Source organism: Rutilus rutilus (assembly GCF_951802725.1).
Source record: "Rutilus rutilus genome assembly, chromosome: 4".
NCBI classification, from domain to species: Eukaryota; Metazoa; Chordata; class Actinopteri; order Cypriniformes; family Leuciscidae; genus Rutilus; species Rutilus rutilus.
Genome location: NC_140212.1, coordinates 13,035,863 through 13,054,829, shown reverse-complemented (window position 1 = coordinate 13,054,829; position 18,967 = coordinate 13,035,863). Strand labels below are relative to the sequence as shown.

Below are 18,967 nucleotides of genomic sequence, written 5' to 3'. Positions count from 1 at the left end.
GATGTCCAGTTTTTACACTTCCATAATGTTCCTGTAGCGTTAGCGAGGGCTCTAGTTTAGCTTACACACACACACTCACACACACCTCGTGTAGCTGGTGGCACAGCACTGTTGCTGGGAGTGCAGCTGTGAGCTCCACAATCCTCCCCTACACGGAATCTGGCCACAAAGTACTGGAGTGTGTCGTTGTTTTGTTGTCTTTGCAAGGTAATGATTGAACTCCTGGCTAGCCAAGCTTGAGTTAGCTAGCACATCTGTTTTATCCACTGCGTTGTTTGGGGGGGTTTTTTCCGGTATTTTCTTGGTTTTTGATAAATGTGGCTGTGTTTGAGTAAAACTGCATGTGTTTTGTCTTTTTTTTTTAGGTATCCTGTAAGTATGGCTATGAGACAGACTCCTCTCACCTGTTCTGGCCATACCAGACCTGTTGTGGATCTGGCATTCAGTGGAATAACTCCTTATGGATATTTCCTTATTAGTGCTTGTAAAGGTATGTATATTCTTGAATCTTAAAATCTACCATTGACAGTAAACTGGCTCTCTTTCCTGGGCAGTGAGCATAAAAAGTCACCATTTAGGTGAAATGTCTGTCAGATAGGTCTGAAAGTTTGTTTTGGCAATTAAAAATTGCAGATGGCAAACCTATGTTGCGCCAGGGAGACACAGGGGACTGGATTGGGACGTTCTTGGGTCACAAAGGTGCTGTCTGGGGTGCCACCTTAAATAAAGAAGCTACAAAAGCAGCTACGGCCGCTGCAGATTTTACAGCGTAAGTACAAACGGTAACAAAATGTGATATGGGTGAAATAATATTAGTTAAATATTATTTTACATTTTGTATTTATTTATTTGAATCTGACAGAAAGGTATGGGATGCTGTCACTGGAGATGAGGTCCTCACCCTGGCGCACAAGCACATTGTGAAATCTGTTAACTTTACACAGGTAAGACTTCTGATGGACAGAGCCAGATGTTCACAACGGCTCCAAATCAGCATATTAGAATGATTTCTGAAGGATCATGTGACACTGAAGACTGCAGTAATGATTGCTGAAAATTCAGCTTTACCATCAATGGAATAAATTACATTTAAAGTATATTCAAATAGCAAAGTTATTTTAAATTGTAATAATACAATACAATAGAAACCCATTATTTTAAATTGTCATCATTTCACAATATTACTGTTTTCAATGTATTTTTGATCTAATAAATGCAGCCTTAGTGAGCATAAGAGACTTAAAACCTTTTTTTTTTAACTACTTAACCCAAACTTTTGAACAGTGAAAAGATTAAGTGAAATAAATTATTTAACTATATTTTACTTATTGAATTCAATGTTTTAAATCTACTAGAATAAAATAGTGGTCCCTCTGAAAATGTACTCTTTTGAGCCATTTCAAATACAAAAATTCTGAAATATAAAGCTGAACAGCATTGAGATGTTTTCTGAGCTCCATAACCCAGACTATGCACGCAACTACAAGATGTTCACAACATTGATTATGTCTCAGTGATGTCACCTCATTTTATGTCTCCAAACCCTCTGTGTGTTACTTGTGCTGAGCCGTTTTGCTAAATGAAGAGTTTTTACCATCGTGTGTTGAATCAACAGGACAGTAACTTTCTCCTGACTGGAGGAAATGATAAAGTGCTGCGCATCTATGACCTCAGCAAACCTGAAGCAGGTATGTAGAGTGTCTATTTTTAATTCTTTGTTTTGATATCAAATCAATTTCCAAAATTCAATTCCTGTCATAAATTCTACTAGATGAAATAGCGCATAAGGCTATATGGCATTTGTAATGCAGATCCCCAGGAGATTGCTGGCCACACCTCTGCCATAAAGAAAGCTCTGTGGTGTAACAATGACCAACAGATTCTCTCAGCTGCTGATGACAAAACTATCAGGTGAGTGTCCATAATGGTAATGGACAAAGTCTTTGAACTGTACAGTACGTACATTACATATATAGAACCCAATTAGTTATGTATGTGTCTAATTCTGAGTTTGTGTTGTCTTTCATTTGTAGACTTTGGGACAAGAACACACAGGAGGCAGTGCATACTCTATCGTTTGATGCCTCTGTCACCAGCATGGAATACATTCCTGATGGGGAGATTCTCGTCATCACGTATGGGAGAACCATCGCCTTCTACAACGCCCAACGGTAGACGGCTACAAGCTGTCCTATTATGCAAATGTTACCTTGAGGACTGAGTTGGACAAAAAAACACATCCTTAAAATGTGGAGAACTGATAATGTCAATCTGTTGTTGTCTTTTACTCTCAGTTTGGAACTGATTAAGACTGTGGACGCCCCTGCTTCTATTCACTCTGCCTCACTGCATCCTGAAAAAGACTTCTTTGTGGCTGGAGGAGATGACTTCAAGCTTTATAAATATGACTACACCACCAAAGAGGAAATGGGTAGGAACATAGGCGTTAATGTAATAAACTGCAGTATGAAAAAACATAAAGCTTAGTATAAATTGGCTCATGAATATATATGTATTTGTTCTTGCTTGACAATAAAATGTATTTGTCTCTTTTTCAGAGTCATATAAGGGTCACTTCGGGCCCATACACACTGTGCGGTTTAGCCCTGATGGAGAGCTGTATGCCAGTGGCTCAGAGGATGGCACTCTGCGTCTGTGGCAGACGGCTGTAGGGAAAACATACGGCCTGTGGAAATGTGTCCTGCCTGGTGAGCACATAGATATTGACTAGATTTACCTAAATGTTTCAATACACCGTCAAGAAAGTCAGCATGGAAGGCTGCAGTATTCCGAAAATACAACTATGAAATGGCAAAGGCTGTGATTTTAATTAAATATGTGCTGCATGTTTCAGAGTGAAGCACAGCACTGTGTTTTACATGCGAGCAGCTCGGTTGAGAACTTGAGATTCTCTTACAAACCGGCGGTTGTCAGCAAAATACAATTTTTTAGGCAGGGGTTCAAAACTCAGTTCCTGGAGGACCACAGCCCTGCAGAGTTTAGTTTCAACCCCAATTAAATGCACCTGATCCAGCTAATCAAGTCCATAAGGCTTGTTTGAAAACTACAGGTATGTGTGTTGAAGCTGGGGCCCTCTGGGAACTGAGTTTTGAACCCTTGTTTTAAGTGTGGTTTATGCTTTGACATTGAATTGGGACAGCCTTAAATGTTAATATTGCAATTTTAGAGTTGTTTTGGGCCAAATTGTGCACCCCAACTAACAAGCAGTGCAAACCTGGAGCTTTTTTAAATGCCTTTTTAAGCAAAAAAAATTGCAATTAGATTTCCACCAGAATGTGCTGCCCTATTATATATGCATGATTCAAAAAGATGCACTTTATTTCTAAAATCTTAAAGTATTCATACATTTTCAGTTTAATACACTTCTATTAATATCTTCCGGAATAAAAGCTTGCAGTGTACAAAAATGTAACAATGCGATAAAAGCACTAAATCCAGCAACTATTGGCAGATTTTGAAACGCTTATGACAGATGTCACTGGCTTCACCTCAGCGATTGCCTCTCAATTGCAAGAACAAATGCTCTCTCAGCTAGACAGTCATTCCTACAATACCTGACATGATCTTTCCTGAATGAGAATTTATCGAAATTGACTCATGCTCATTGTGGTTCGAGTGTCATTGAAAAATAACTCCATATCAAATTATTTGGTTGTCAGTGATTTTAATTTTTCTATTTGAAGGTCAGGAATTATATGGGAGCTTGTTTCCGGCATGGCAATGCAACTTATCTTAAGTCAGAATTGCACTTTTATTTTTCTATAAACTCACAATTACACTATTTTTGGTAACACATTAGTTTAGGTCCAATTCTCACTATTAACTAGTTGCTTATTAGCATGCGTATCACTAGGATATTGGATGTTTATTAGTACTTATAAAGCACATATTAATACCTTATTCTGCATGACCATATTCTACATCCCTTTATCCTACCCAATACCTAAACTTAACAGCTACCTTACTGTTAGCAAGCAGTAATTAGGAGATTATTGAGGCAAGTCATAGTTAATAGTTAATTAATAGTGAGAATTGGACCCTAATGTAAAGTGTGACCTTATTTTTATTTTCTGGTGAAAACAAGCTCCCTTAGGACTAGGCTTCATTTGTGGCCTTGTGGCAGATTTGTTATCCTACAATAAAACCTGTCTGTCCCTTTCAGAGGAGCTGTCATCAGAGAACTCTGAAGTGCTGTACTGCCCTCCAGCTGAGATCAAGGCCTGAGTTGGGGAAAGAGAGGCAAAGGCAAAGGAGGAGAGGTCAGGGGACGGGATGGGTCAGGGAAACCACACCCCAGCAGAGTGCTGTGCCACCACCCTTCTTCACTTGAGACGGACCGCACTGCCGAGCATGACTTGAGCGTGGAGATGAAACAACTCGCACATTCACATTGTGGAAATGAGCATCAGGAGACGGCGGTAGAGCTGAGCGTGCTAGTGCAAATGCTAACCCTCCAGCTGCCTGCTCTTTCTTTGATACCCATGATACACCAGTCAGCTCCTTCATAAGTGGTCGGTTTCTGCAGCACTGTGATCACTTTGGTTAAGATTTTGTTTTTCGTTTTAGTGTTACAACGGTGTGCTTTCAATACATTTTGTTTGTTATTGCAAGAGCTCAATGTTCAGTTTGACGACATCTCTCAGCGGAAGTGCTCCTGAGGAACGTGTTATTCAAATGTTTATCAATAGTAGTGTGAACTTGTAAATGTTTTCCATGAGAGCCTGGAAAATATGCAAACATGAAAAGCTTAAAAGTGACTTAAGTTGTTTAATAAATTTGTCTTTGGTTGCAACATAAGTTGCATCATTTGGCCAATAAAATGTTGACATACCATATATCATCTTTAGAGTGTGTGTGTGTGTGTGTTTAAATCAGATTATATTGCAGTTTTAATTTCAAAGCATTACATTTAACTTTGCTCACTTCTGTTGCCCATCAGCTTCTAGTTTAATTTCTAGCCCAGTCTTGTTCTTTCTCTTTGTGTGCATTGTGCAATATTTATTTTACATGCAAATTAAATTTTTCGTAAGTTAGTAGGTGAATCTCCTTTAAACAAGTGCTTCAACTCGTCTATTTATCACCAGTGATTGTAAATGATCTATCTACCAATCAGAGCGCTTCTTTCTGCGGAACGCGTCCAATAGGGGTCTCTCTCCTAAGATGGTCACTGATCCCATAAAAGAAATCAGTCTCAGCCAGCGATAGTGTCCTGCTCAAGCCAACAGACATGTCGGAATTTCTGGAAGACCCGTCTGTGCTCACAAAAGATAAGCTTAAAAGTGCGCTGTTGGCCCATAACGTGGCTTTGCCGAATGGCGACCAGAGGAAGGATGTTTACGTGCAGCTGTACTTGAAGAATCTGACCGCGCAAAACAAAAAGAGCAGCGGCTCTCCAGATGTCTTCTCCAGCGACGAGGATCTGCCTCCAGCCCCCGTGATCTCCAACAGGAGCCGCTCTGGCAGGGTGGGTTTGGAGAAGCTTGCTTTGTTTTGGCTGTTGACTTGCTTTGCATGTAAAATGCATCAAATTGAGCTGGTGGTATTGATTTTTATTAATGCTATCGAGACGTGCATTTTCTAAAAGTGTGTTTGTTGGGAGTAAAGTTCTGAGTTTAGAATTATCAGAGTAAATAAATGTCATAACTGTGGTGTTTGCACATGCAAATGAAAACAAACCGGCATGGCGAACTTTTACCAATGGTGTCCGGTTCGTGAGCGAATCGTTATTTTGAGTTGGATCATTTCTGTGAATCAGTTGAGCTGCTAGATCACAAAACCGGTCTGAACGATGTTGTTACGAAAGGACTGTATCAGTTTTATCACACTCACTAAATATAGTTGGTTTAAATGAATAGAATTTTATTAAAAAATGCAATACTTGAGAATGTTTTAAAATCCGAATTATGATCTGAAACGTATAGCCGTGAGAAACCTAACTGGTGGTCATGGAATGACAATAAATGCCCTTAAAATATATAAATAAATAAAAAACGCGTAACGTTAGCAAGACGTGTTTATCACTTTATTTGAAAGAATAGAACGTGAAATTTGGAACGTCGGGCACCATGGAATTACGCAGTGCTATAAACGAAGCATTTTTGAAACCGGATTTTGAAACTAGCTGTTCGAAAGAACCGATTCGGACTTCCTATCACTACCGGGCGACAGTTTCCCGCTTAAATGTGTCAGTCAGATTCAATGGATTCGTTTCACGTGTTTAAAATCCATGCCGCTCTCCGTAAAAAAAAAAAAAAAAACATGAATTACAGAAATTATAACGTCCTGGAAATCTTGCACAAATGTTATCTCAGTTACACATCTGTTTTAGGCGTGTCCGTCAGAAACAGTAAATATCCCAGCTTGAATGAATACTTCAGTGAAGATTCATAATGTGGAAAATAGCATCCCATAGTAGTTTAATAGAAAATGGACACTTCTTTCTATCTGTGTCTAAACCTGATAATGTTGCAGGTGGTTATTGGCATTCTTGAAAAATGTTACGGTGATGAAACACCTGGTGGTTCATAGAGAAGTGGGACCCCCGCTCACTTCTCTATGTGTTACTTACAAATTTTTAATACCCACAGCTATTTAATAAACCCATAATATGAACCGTGTGCACTAGAATTGTTTAATGCTTACCAGTTATTTCTATCAGGTATGGGTCTATTGTTGCCATTATTAAGAGTAACTTTCCATAGTGGATAGATACTAAGTGTCAAGTTAGTTCTGGTTATTCAGCCAACTCGATTACCTCAACACTCCACCCAGACAGAGTCCTTTTGTTATAGCAGAGATGTTTGATGTTAAAGGCTTCTCTCTGTATTCCAGTGCCAGTGAATGAGGTAGTGCGGCCTGTCATTGTGAAATATTACTGTTTCCCTGTCATTAACAGAGTCCATATTTATCAGGTATGAACTACTATTGCAAGTTGGTAAACAAATCGCTTAAATCAGGGGTTTTCAGTATTTGAGATACTGCAGACTCCCAAACTTTGTGCAAGGGACCCTTTTTTAGTTACTTTAATCCTATTTATATTATTGATTTTTAAAAAAATGTACATTAAACCCTCTAGCACACCTTTGCGCCTCGAACCCCATTTTGAAAATGCCAGATTGAGCAGGAAGGTACAGGTCCGAAAGTTGTATAATATTTCGAGAGCAGCAGCACAAGGCTGTTTTCATTGTGGGTTTGGTCCCTTTATTGAGGAAATGCTTTCCTGTGAAGTGGAATTTGTGCTTCGGCTGCCAGATGTGTGAGTGCTTTGCATTCTTCTTTGAAGTTGCTGTCTCTCAGATAGTAATTTTCAGAAACGCATGACACACACACAAGTTGTGGACCATAGATGTTTGATTTTATGGTTGACCTCTTCAATGAATTGTGAGTTGTTGTTTTTTTTACCAGAGTTGGTCATGTTTTTTTGTGTTCAAATAAAACTGGTTTACAAGCCGTGCTGCGAAAGCCACAATTGGGCAAATTGTGGGTAACCAGCAACATCATGCCTCATTATTACAAATTTCCAGAGAAATGACATTAACATTATAGGTCTCTCATATACCCCTTTTCCACCAGAATGGTTTGTGTTCTGGAGCCCGTTCTCGGCCTGGCGCACTGGAGTCTGTTGCGAACCGGCTGCATGTTTCCACAGGCTTGAGGAACGAACGGTGACGTAACACTACAATGTGTTTACCTGACTATAACCAGTTAAAAAAAAACATTGCACATCCCCGTGTTTGTGCAGGCAGTGCGGCACTTCTGTTTTACCAGGAGTGATTCTAGTGAACCGGCAGTTCACATTAACTGCCTTTTTGGAAATAAGTTTAAACTGAAACGGTTGATTCACTCACTCTCCTGCATGCTGGGTCTCTCTCTCGCACATAGTTTTATATGTAGATATAAAGAGCACAATGATATTAGATTGCTCAACGAGACCGGTCCAGCGTTTCCTCGCTCCCCAGCTCTGTTTGAGCAAGTTTTTAGGCCATCTTTCCTGCCTGGAAACACCTTTTCTGCAGTTGAAACTGAACTGCCTAATCTGGAATCGCTTCTGTAGAAAGACACTTCCCAGATTGAATAACCAGCTTTGCAACGGCCCATGAAACTTCTCAAACCTTGAACCATAAAATGAACCAAAAAAGCTTTAGAATTAAAATAATTAAAAATGAATTTATTAAATCAAATGTTTTTGTTACACAATATTCATTTAAATCTTTTAAAAAACAAAAATCTGTATCAAACCCATGTTGTTCACAGGCACATGCATGAGTCTGACGTTCTCCAAAAACTGTATAAGTTTTGAGGGTGTTGTCTGTGGACTGAGGAAAGGTTTTTCTTTTCTTTTTTTTCTCTCATCCTGCTGGAATGCTGTGATTTCTGAAAGTTTGAGTCGGCAGTGTTCCAGATCAGCCCTGGTGAAGGCCCCTCACTGAAGCTCATACGCCTTCATGATCTCCTCCTGCCCCTCGTAATACATTCTCTCCTTCTCCACTTCACTGTTTTCACCATTTCTCCTCGGTCACATGGTTGCGTTTGTGGAGCAGGGCTCGACTCCAGGGAATGTGGCTGGATTTGCATTGTTCTTGCTTTGTCCCACAATGTCTGAAAGTTTGCGTTTATGCCTTCAGACTAATGGCACTATCGCTGTGGCACTTTATATAAGCATTGAATTTTCATTGCTTTCATTTCCACAATTTCATTGCTTAATTTAACCTTACTGGTTTATCCAAATTAGCATTTGCTCCTGCAGTCGCATGCTAGGCACACTGTTTTTAAACTCACCTAGGTGCCTCTGAGCTGTTTCAGGTGTAGTAATAGTGGATATAGTGTGTTATTATGGGCTGGGGAATGTAAAGATTGTCCTCACATTTTCTTTTAAACTAATTTAAGTGTCAGAGCAAGTGGGGCTGTGACTGTGTTTTTTTTTTTTTTTTTTTTAGGTTCTGTGTCTGATTTAAAGCATGCAGAATGCTAGACCTGTTGCCAAAATAACACATCGGCTAGTTTCTTGCCACCACACCATTCATTCAAATCGTGCAATCGTTTTTCTGGGAAAATTAGCAGCCCTGTCTCTTGTCTTTAATTTTTTTTTTTAATTTCTCCCGATGTTCCAAAGATAGTAAAAGTTTAAAAGAGCAATCTTAATCCAAGAAACTCATGTTGCTTTGCCCTAGGAAAGTGAAACTGAATTACTGGCGTGGTAAAATGCGCTATACTGTACATATAAACTTGAGTATCTTACCTAATGAATACTACAAACTGTGTTAAAATGAAGATTGAAAAACAAGAGACAAGATATTTATTTTATGGTGTGCCCAGTAAAATTTGCCAATAAACTTTATTCACACATAAACATTCATCAACTCACACATCAGTTATGGTAAACGGCTTCTCGTGCGAGAACCAATGAGGTCATTCTCATGTGTTACGCAGCACGTTTGAGCTTCCGCAAGAACCAATGAGGTTTGTTCTCGTGCATCAATCAGGTTTGGTTGAGCTTCTGTTTATGTTCGCTGATAAATGTTTATATGTGGATAAAAGCCTAAATTAAATCTGTTGACGCGATCGTGTCTCTTCAGAAAATGTATACGATTTTTACGATCTCTTTATGAACTTTTTGAAGTGTCAAAGCGGTAGTTGCGTAGCTGTAAACGGAGGGACAGAAATCACTCAGATTTCATTAAAAAAAGATCTTCATTTGTGTTCCAAAGATGAACAAAAGTCTTTTTTGGTTTGGAACAGTATGAGGGTGAGTAAATGATGACAGAATTTATTTTTGGTTGAACTATCCCTTTAAACCAAATGTTTGGCCTCATGTAGCCTCATTCGTCAAGATTTCAGTTGTTTCCTTATTGGTGAAATAACATTTAGTTTCTAAACTGTTTTTTTCCTTTGCAAACAAAGCTTTGTACTTAACTAATTTCCCAATACCCACATAAACTGCAACCTTAAATATATATAATTTTTTTATTTGTATTTATTTAGTTATATTTTTGCGGTTGTCAGGCAGGACAATATATTTTCTTTCCTGTCTTGCTCCAGTGTATAATCAAGAGCCTGCCGGGTGTATTCAGACACCTGTTTTTCAAGTTCAAATACTTTACAGTACGATGTCATCTTAACATGTTTTATTACAGCTCTGCAATGTGCATTCATGAAAAATGCGACGACTAAATTGAAAATGATAAACCGCATGATTTATAACGTGACTCTTTTCTTCACAGAAAGCCACCAGAAAAACGGACAAAGTTCGTCCAGAGGATGTTGATGTCACTGAATTGAGCAATGAGGGTTTGAAAGACCTGTTGCTGAAGTATGGCCTGAATGCTGGACCCATCGTTGGTAAGCCGCTTTTGAGATTAAAACTCAAATTATGCAGTGTGAAAAGTAAATATTTAGAGATTTAGTTTCTTTAGATCATACGGTGACCTTAAAAAGTATTTGGATGCTTCATTGTATTGGATAACAAAATATCAAACCAAGTGCTAGCTATTTGTTAAAGACATAAAACACAACATGCACAAATTAATAAAACAATACATATATGGTTAAAAATGTATTTTAATTAATCAATTCTGGTTGGCAATGTTTTTTAAAAAAAGTTAATGTGTGACCTACACCTGTTATCGTCTGTGAACCCAAGGAAAACGGACTTCATATTCCCTAAAACTGCAAAAACACCTTGGGGAACAGTTGGTTAAAAGTGACTAATAAATGGGGCATTTATGTGATGGGATATGTTGTTTTATATACGTGTATTATTTGTACATTTAAAATGTTTTATTTTAGATTTATTTAAACAATGACTAGCCCAAATTTATGGAGGGATTTAATAATAAGCAAATGTATAATGAAATAAATGTGGCGTTGAGTACAATGAAATGTAAACATGCATGCATAAGGCATGAAATACCTTTTTTTCATGTTACATGGAGGATGTGAAATACCCCCTGAAATAGATTTTATAATGAAAAATCTCATGAAATCTGAAATGCGGTATGCACAAAAATCTGGTCTTGTCTTTCAGCACAAAACCAGCTTTTAGTCTCTGTAATAATCCGAATTGTCTCGTGGTGTTGTGCAAGGCTATCAGTAAATCAGCAGTTTCACCAGGCATCGAGCTTTGCATGTTTTTGCAATTCTGGCTTGAATAGTGTCCTTAAATGGATGTTGGAAAGCTCTCAGATAAAGCAGCAGCCTTTCTTACTACTTGTTACGAATAAAACAGTACTTTTTTTATGACAACAAAGAAATTTCCATTTGAATCCGCCTTTAAATGAAACGATATATTTCAGCCATGATGTTTGACATCAACAACACTAAACAATGTCTTCACCTCAGCGTCCACTCGTAAGGTGTACGAGAAGAGGCTTCAGAAGCTGCTGGATCAGGGTCCTCCTGAAGCTGTGGTTCTTCCCTCAGAAACATCACAGACAGACGGCGGCCAGAATGGCAATACAGACTCAGACCAGTACAGCGACAAGGAGGAAGGTAACAGACAAACGGATCCCTTTATTTAACCATGTTCTTATAGAAATGAATGCATCAAAATGCTCTCTTGCCTGTTCGTCAGAAACCGTAGCTCCAGCCCCTGTGTTTGTGCCCGAACCTGAACCGGAAGTGGAGGTCGAACCCATCCCAGTTGTGGAGAGACCAGTCAGGAGCCGAGGGAAAACGCCAGTGACCAGCAGGACACGCAGTAGTCAGCATAACAGGGTGAGGGCAAAACCTGTGCATTATGTTTGCTCATGCGTTGATTTCTGAAGGATCATGTTGCACTGAAGACTGGAGTAATGGTTGCTGAAAAGCTTTTCCATTGCAAGAATACATTTCATTTTAAAATGTATAAAAATAGGGTTTCTGCTGGTCTCAAAAAGACCTGATAAAGCCTTAATTTGGACATACTCCAAAATAAGGCCTTAAAATGGTCTTCAATCAGAGTACAAAGTCTTAAATTCATAAAGTCATGGCATTAAATGTTGCATGCACTGCAAAAAAAAAAAAAAAAAATCTCTGTATTTTTTTTTCTTGTTTTCCAATACAAATATCTAAATGTCTTTAAATCAACATGCATTTAAATGCAAATAAATTAAGCAAGTTTATTCTTAAAACAAGAACAGATGTCACTGAGTTATGAAAACGTCCCTTTGACTTAGTCAAAAAAAAAAAAAAAAAATTTATAATCATAAATTCAGTGCATTTTGATCAATTTCACAGAAAACAAGACTGTTGTAAGTTGTATTTCCAAACTTTGAAGTGTTGCTAATACAACTCATTGTGTTTCTCCTTGTACTTTTACATTTAGAGAATATATTGACATAGTGTTCCCTTCAATTTATTCTTTAAAGTCTCTTAACTTGATCTTTAAAAAGTCGTGAAGTTTGCCTTCATAAAACCTGCAGTTACTATATTTTTGATCAAATAAATGCAGCCTTGGTGAGCAAAAGAGGCGTCTCTCGGAAACATAAAAACTCTTTACTTTTCATATCTGAGCAAACCCCTATATATAAAATAATGTCTCACCCATCCTTTTAATTATTGTTTCCATTTCATTCAGAAATGCGTCGCATTACAGAAGTAAAATGGGTTGTGAATGCCAGTTCACACAGTCATTTATATGAGTCATGATTTATATAATATAATATAATATTTGAGAGCCAATAAGTTTATTATCCATCCATGGTGGTTGTTTTTTGTAATTGACAGACAAAGTACCACTTCAAATAAGCAAGCACAGTTAATCTAAGGCTGATAACCTCAAAATGGTCTAATATCAGCTGATCAATCAGCCCGGACAAAAATATCTCATCTTTTCATAAGTTAAGCAAAAGACTGAAGATATAATGGTTCACATGATTTCAATTACAGTTAGCAGCACCCCCACTGTCTTGTATCCCTTGCTTTTTCTTTTTTGGACTTGGCCCAGACTTTAATCCTCTTTTATTTTTGTATTCCCTCCTTTCCTCCGGTCACACTTGGTTTCTCATTCCTGTGATTTTTACTCAGTCTTACATCTCTGTGTAAACTCGAAGATCTTTGTTTAGGTCACTTGTAAACGACTAGCCAGGAGGATACTCTCTTCAAAGACTTCTTACTGCTTTACTCACATAAAAGCTGTTTAGGCAGTACAAGCAGCGCATGCTGTCTCTCATTGGTGTAAAGAACCAGTTCTTTTGTCTCTAATACAAACAGTGTTTCCCCACGTGATGTTCCCACCTGCATATTTTCCCACCATTATCTGTTTAAAGTTCAGCAGCACCTCCTGCTGTCGAAAAAATCTGACCTACTTCAGGTGGTCACATGACCGCTCCACATTTAAATGTTGTCATGCCTCCTGTGGAGATCAGATAAGCCATTTGCTTCTCTATGGAAAGTTCTAGATCTTTTGCTGTGTGACGTATAGGAGGATGAGGAGGATAAGCAGGAGGAAGATTGGCCGGTTTTGAATATTAAGAGAAAGCTGAAGAGATCTTCTCACAGGCTGGATCAGATGGTTCCCGCCAGCGACGACACCGTAACTCAATCTGTGGTTTTGTTATTAATATACATCACCTGGTTTCTGGGTGTGGTAACTTTTGGGATCTGCACAAGGCGTGTTTTGGTTTGCACATGGGTGAACAATGTTTGGTTGAGCCATATATTTGTTTCACAAATGAACCGAGGCCGTAACATACTTTGTGACTCAATTGTAAGCAAGGTTTGTGTCATTGTCTGGTGTTTTCAGGAGAACTCTGAGCTCTCATCTGCAGAGTACTTCCCTGTTTCGCAAGACAGGAGAAGAACAGGACATGTGGTAGGTGGCCATGACACTAGCATAGCGCTAATGGTCAAAATCAGGGATGGGAAACTTTGGTCCTGGAGGGCCACTGTCCTGCAAAGTATAGTTTTAATTTTAACCCTAATCAAACACACCTGAACAAGCTAATCAAAAGGTGTGTTGGACTTAAAGCAGAGTTGCGCATACCAATCGGTGTATGACATCAAAGTACCGCGAGAGCAGGCGGCTCTTTATACTTTCGTATCGCTCTTGCTGTACTTTCATGTCATACACTGGTCGGTCTACGCAGTCGAACACACCTAATGTCTTCAGGATTACTAGAAAGCTACAGACGGGTGTTTTAATATCAGGTTTGGAGCTAAACCCTCCAGGACTGAAGTGCCCCATTCTTGGTCTAAATTATTAGCCTGACCTCAAAAACCCGCTTCTATCCTCCTATTAAAGGGAACAAGAAAAGAGCCCAGACCTTTGCTCACAGACAGGACATCACAGCTCTCGTCTAAGACCGAATCTCTGAAGCGACGCAGCGCACCGGTCCGCTTGTTTCGGTCTGATTTGAACGAGCCTCCCGCCACCGACAAGGTGTCTTTCTCCTTAAAAACCCTCTTTGGAGACTTCAGTTTGATATGAAAAACCAAACTATTGAAGGTCTCTGTGAAATTGTTAAATGTTTCTAAATGGTTGCGTTATCAGGGTCATCCTTGTCATGCAGTATCTTTTGAACTTTAACATTCAAAAAAATGCTTGTTTTGCATTTAGGAAGTATTTCTATGAATCTATTTTCTGAACCTCAGCCTCAGGCACTTACATTTTATTAATTAGAAGCTAATTATGGAAACCATGTTGCACAACATGTTTCAACCCCATGTTGAAAACCAGATACAATCCATCTGGAAGCTAATATTAGCCATTGCTTAGTGGAGGACTGAGGTGTCAATATTAGGTAATGTTAATTTGTATTATAATTATCTATATTTTGATATTTAAGCCATTTTCAAAGAAAACTTGTAAAAAATGTAATAAAAGCCTCACAGAATCTCCCTAAAATTGATGTCACGTCCTGGATGATCATGACTTTTGTTTAAGTGAAGGGATACCATGCAATAAAAGCAGAATAGAAACTGTAAGTGGTTATATATTTATGGGCTTTCCCCTATGTTTCTCATTTAAAACCGCATTCCCAAAACACATGATTTGTCATGTCATGTCAAAATAATAAGAATATTTTAAAATTCCCAGTTTTTCATGTTAAAATTGAAGCAACCATATACATTGCCAAAGAAAATCACAAAATCATTTAAAATTCACCATCATGTTCACTTCATTTTTCCTTTTCTTTTTTTTAAAATGTAAAAATACTTTTTAAATTGTATCCAGTGTATTAAGCAATACGTGAATGGGACATAGAAATGCACCGCACAGTAAGAATGAACCATTGGAAGTATATTTTGATCCTTTTTCTTTCTCATCTGTTTGTTTGGAAATCGCATGTCTCATAGGATTTGAAGGAGGTGTCTGTTCCTCTGGTGAGGATAAAAGCACATCCTTTGGTAGGTCCTGAAGAAACCTCACACATAAACATGAGGATGCAGGTCATATTCTAATGCCACAGTGTTTCTCATGGTGTCATATTAAAGGCAGTGCCAAAAGAACCCAAACCCTCAAAGCGGTCCTCCATGTCTGCGACTGACTGGTCAGAATCACTAAAACATCACAACTCTTCTTACCAGTCCACCGTATCCAGTTTACATGGCGTTAGTCCAGTTTACAAGGTGCCAACTGTCTCTTTCCTAACTCTTCCATGTCTCTCAACTTGATGAGAGCATCACGTATAGTACTGTTAATGCATCGCTCAAATGTATTTTGTGGTTTCTATGTAGTTTGATGAGAATACCGCTGACATCACTTCCCCTCCGATTAGACAGTCCAATCGAGAGCCGCTTGTTTCCCTTCTTAACACTGCTTGCGTTGAGGTGATGATACACACACTTCCATCTTTAGTTAATGCTTTCAGCTCTAAATCAAGGCATATTTATGTATCTTCATTTACATTTTCGTAATCTCAGGTTGACGACCAGGGTATGCAGGACATCCTGAGCTGTAGACCTGCGAGCCGAGCTCCTGTGGTACATCTCAGCTGTGCAAGGATTGGTTATACATGTATTAAACATTCATTTTAGTGGCTCATGAGTTTGTTTCTTCTCTGAAGGCTCAGGAAGTCAAATCTGTCCCTGTATCGAAGTACTCAAGGCCTTATTTGAGTCAGAACAAACCTTCCAAACCCTTGCCAGACATGAGGTGCCATCTTTCACTTTCCTGCAATGGCCAAAGAGAGGTTTTCCCATCACACTCGCTTTCTTTTAGGGACTCCTGTGTGGCTCCAGAGGACTCTCTTTGTGTCTCGTTTGACCTTTCCCAGGTTTGCTGTTGATAGTTGTTCATTTGTTAATGACATGGTACACTCTTAAAAATAAAGATTCTTTATTGACATTGATGGTTCCATGGAAACGTTCCATTTGACAAAAGGTTCTTTATAGTGGAAAATGGTTCTTTAGATGTTCTTCACGCTAAGAAAAAATGGTTCTTTTAAGAACTGTTGACCGAAAGATTCTTTGTGGAACTCAAAATGGTCCTTTTGGCATTGTTGCAAAATGCCCCTTTTGGAACCTTTATTTTTTAAAGAGTGTATTTGGTTTTAGTTACAATGTTACATAATTTTTTCTAGTTATCAGGGTCAACACTAAAGCTTAAAGCCATCATTTACATTGTTGGTTTATCAGGGGAGCTGTGGCTCACCAGAGACCCTGCCCAAGACAAGACAGTCCAAAATCACCCCTTTCCTCTCCCAAATCACTTCTGTCCGAGGACTTGATGGCAGCCAGACGGAGACACCAAAGAAGGAGACGGTAATTTCATGAGCTCTATGGTGTCTCCACAGGTGTATAATGGTGATGAGGAAACTTAGTGGGATTCACACACTTGTTTACCTCGGGTCATACGTGGTTGTGGTGTTATATAATGTTTTTCTTTCTTTTGTTTTTAAAATGGAAGCTGAAAACATGGATCTTCAGAAATTGCAGCACGTGCAAGGATTTGTGGTGTTAGATGTCCCGCCTCAGTGTTCACATCATTGTGGCTCTTGTCTTTGTGCGCAGGTGGAAAAGGTGTCAGCCATTGATCAGACCCCGAGGACGGTAGAGAGAGATCTGCTAAAAGAGATCTTTCCCAATGAAAACCTCAGCACTCCCACTGGAATCAGGTATGGAGGGGAAGTTGTTTCAAGCATTCGCACTGAATAAACACCAGGGGCCGGATTCACGAAACATTCTTAAGAATTAACTTTCTAACTTAATACAAAAATGTTATCTTTTTTTTTCTTTCTTTTTTTTTACTTTTCTTAAAGGGATATTCACCCAAAAATTAAAATTCTGTCATTTACTCGATCTCATACAACATTTCATAACATTTAAGCAATTTTTGCCCCTTAGACATGAATACATGTGAGCATACGCTCAGTAAGCTCAATTATTAAATTCATAAACATTTTATTTTATGACATTTAACCTTTGAAACCAGACTCACCTAGTCATAATATATTTTTAAAAGATGTTTAGTAAAATAATGAATCTAAACAAAATGTGTGTTATTGACCCATAAAACTACATTTTTGGAAGTCCTAAATTGTCTACACACACAAAAAACAGATAAGTCGCATAGAGTGAAAGATTCTGCACTACAAAAAAAATATATAAATCTAAAAAAAGTATGGGGGAAAGTAAGTGTTTTTGCATTTTGTCTTGTATTTTAGCATTATTGCCTTTTATTTTTAGTAAATATGTAAACCTCGAATTAAGTATATTTTTCAAATGTGTTTCTAGTGCCACCTGTCGCCGGCCAATCAGAGGAGCAGCTGGCCGGCCCCTGACTGAGACATGGCTGGACGAATCCCGTCTCCGTCTCACAGAGTTCAGAGAAACCAGCTCCTCTTCCTACACAGAGACCCGATCAGTTCCACGGGTGTCCGCCGTCCCTCTAGCGGCTTCCAGGCCTGCGGCGCCCCCTGCTGTGAAGACCAGAGCACGGCGCAGCCTGCCGGTGTGGGTGCAGCTCGTGCTGCTGAGCGTGCTCGCTGGATTCCTGTTCTTTGTCTACCAGGCCATGGAGACTAATGAGGTTGGACTCTTCAAGCAGAGCGGGGCCGTTGATAGCACTAGCAAATGAACGTCATGCGGTTCAACCAAGTCTTTGCCCTCTTTATCATACTCAGCCAGTACCTCCCTTTGTTGATTCAGCAGCCGTGGACTTTTACCTGCGATCTTTATATATTCATACAAAGACAGAAACTCACAGATTTTGCATTATTTTCATGCCCTCTTTGAGATGAACTGGTTTAGAGGAATGAATCCTGGTTTTATTTTTAAAAATCACGTTGTTGTTTTTTTTTTGCCTTTGTATGTTTGTCTTGTCTGTGTGTTTTTTTCTTCTTTTTTTTTTTTTAAATGATGGTGCTGTCCATAAATAAGTCGGAAGTGCTGAAGGAGTTGGCTAAATACACTTCTTGTTTGTAAACTACATTTAGCGTCTACTTGTGATAATATTTTTGCATTTATTTTCACATCTAGCTCTTTAAAAGTGCCGTATCCATCTTAACGTTACTGTAGTATTTATGTACATGTTGTCGAAAAACAAATATTTTCAATAAACTGTTTTGCAATGTATTCTGGAAGATAAGGTCATTTTACTATTTTTATTATAATTTTAATCATTTCAGGATCTTGGAATTCCATGTGGTTTAATAAAGCATAATATTTCAGCAATTAACTTGAACAGCCTGAAAGAGTTTGCATCCAAAAAGCTTATATTTGTTTGCTAAAATATGGAATATATACACTATAAACATTTTTTTTTTAGGTATGTCTTCGAAAACAAATTTGGGTTAATAAACATTGTAAGATCCTGATATATTACATTGGTAGAACTGGACAATGTGTAAACTGCCATCATTAAGCCGTTTACTCTGCTTTAAAAACGTATTTAATATTCTAAATCTGTATTTATTTTACATTTTATAAGGTTCTGCGGATTTGTGGGATAAAGCTTGGAGGGTTCAGGTACTTTTTATGTAAATGACAGAATATGGTTTAATAAAGCGTTTTACCTCATATCTACATT

At 38.5% G+C, this 18,967-nt stretch overlaps 2 protein-coding genes across 3 annotated transcripts; both read left to right on the top strand.

The window, feature by feature from the left end:
• On the top strand, positions 1–4,862 carry strap (serine/threonine kinase receptor associated protein). Its single transcript, XM_084408417.1, has 10 exons — positions 1–207; positions 366–490; positions 634–769; positions 863–944; positions 1,616–1,688; positions 1,812–1,911; positions 2,034–2,171; positions 2,295–2,431; positions 2,559–2,708; positions 4,184–4,862. The coding sequence occupies exons 2-10, from the start codon at positions 379–381 to the stop codon at positions 4,243–4,245; spliced, it is 990 nt and encodes a 329-aa protein (XP_084264543.1). The 5' UTR covers positions 1–207; positions 366–378; the 3' UTR covers positions 4,246–4,862.
• A 191-nt stretch (positions 4,863–5,053) lies between these two features.
• Positions 5,054–18,959, top strand: tmpoa (thymopoietin a). Of its 2 annotated transcripts, XM_084408413.1 has the most exons (15): positions 5,190–5,485; positions 10,242–10,359; positions 11,359–11,508; positions 11,591–11,733; positions 13,421–13,531; positions 13,742–13,810; positions 14,240–14,377; positions 15,295–15,345; positions 15,433–15,567; positions 15,676–15,768; positions 15,862–15,921; positions 16,005–16,214; positions 16,576–16,701; positions 16,951–17,054; positions 17,674–18,959. In XM_084408413.1, the coding sequence occupies exons 1-15, from the start codon at positions 5,249–5,251 to the stop codon at positions 18,014–18,016; spliced, it is 2,088 nt and encodes a 695-aa protein (XP_084264539.1). In that variant the 5' UTR covers positions 5,190–5,248; the 3' UTR covers positions 18,017–18,959. The 2 variants fall into 2 exon arrangements, with proteins under 2 accessions (XP_084264540.1, XP_084264539.1); XM_084408414.1 differs by lacking the exons at positions 13,421–13,531; positions 13,742–13,810; positions 14,240–14,377; ... (4 more) ...; positions 16,005–16,214; positions 16,576–16,701 and having other exon boundaries at positions 5,054–5,485.
• Positions 18,960–18,967: the final 8 nt, after the last annotated feature.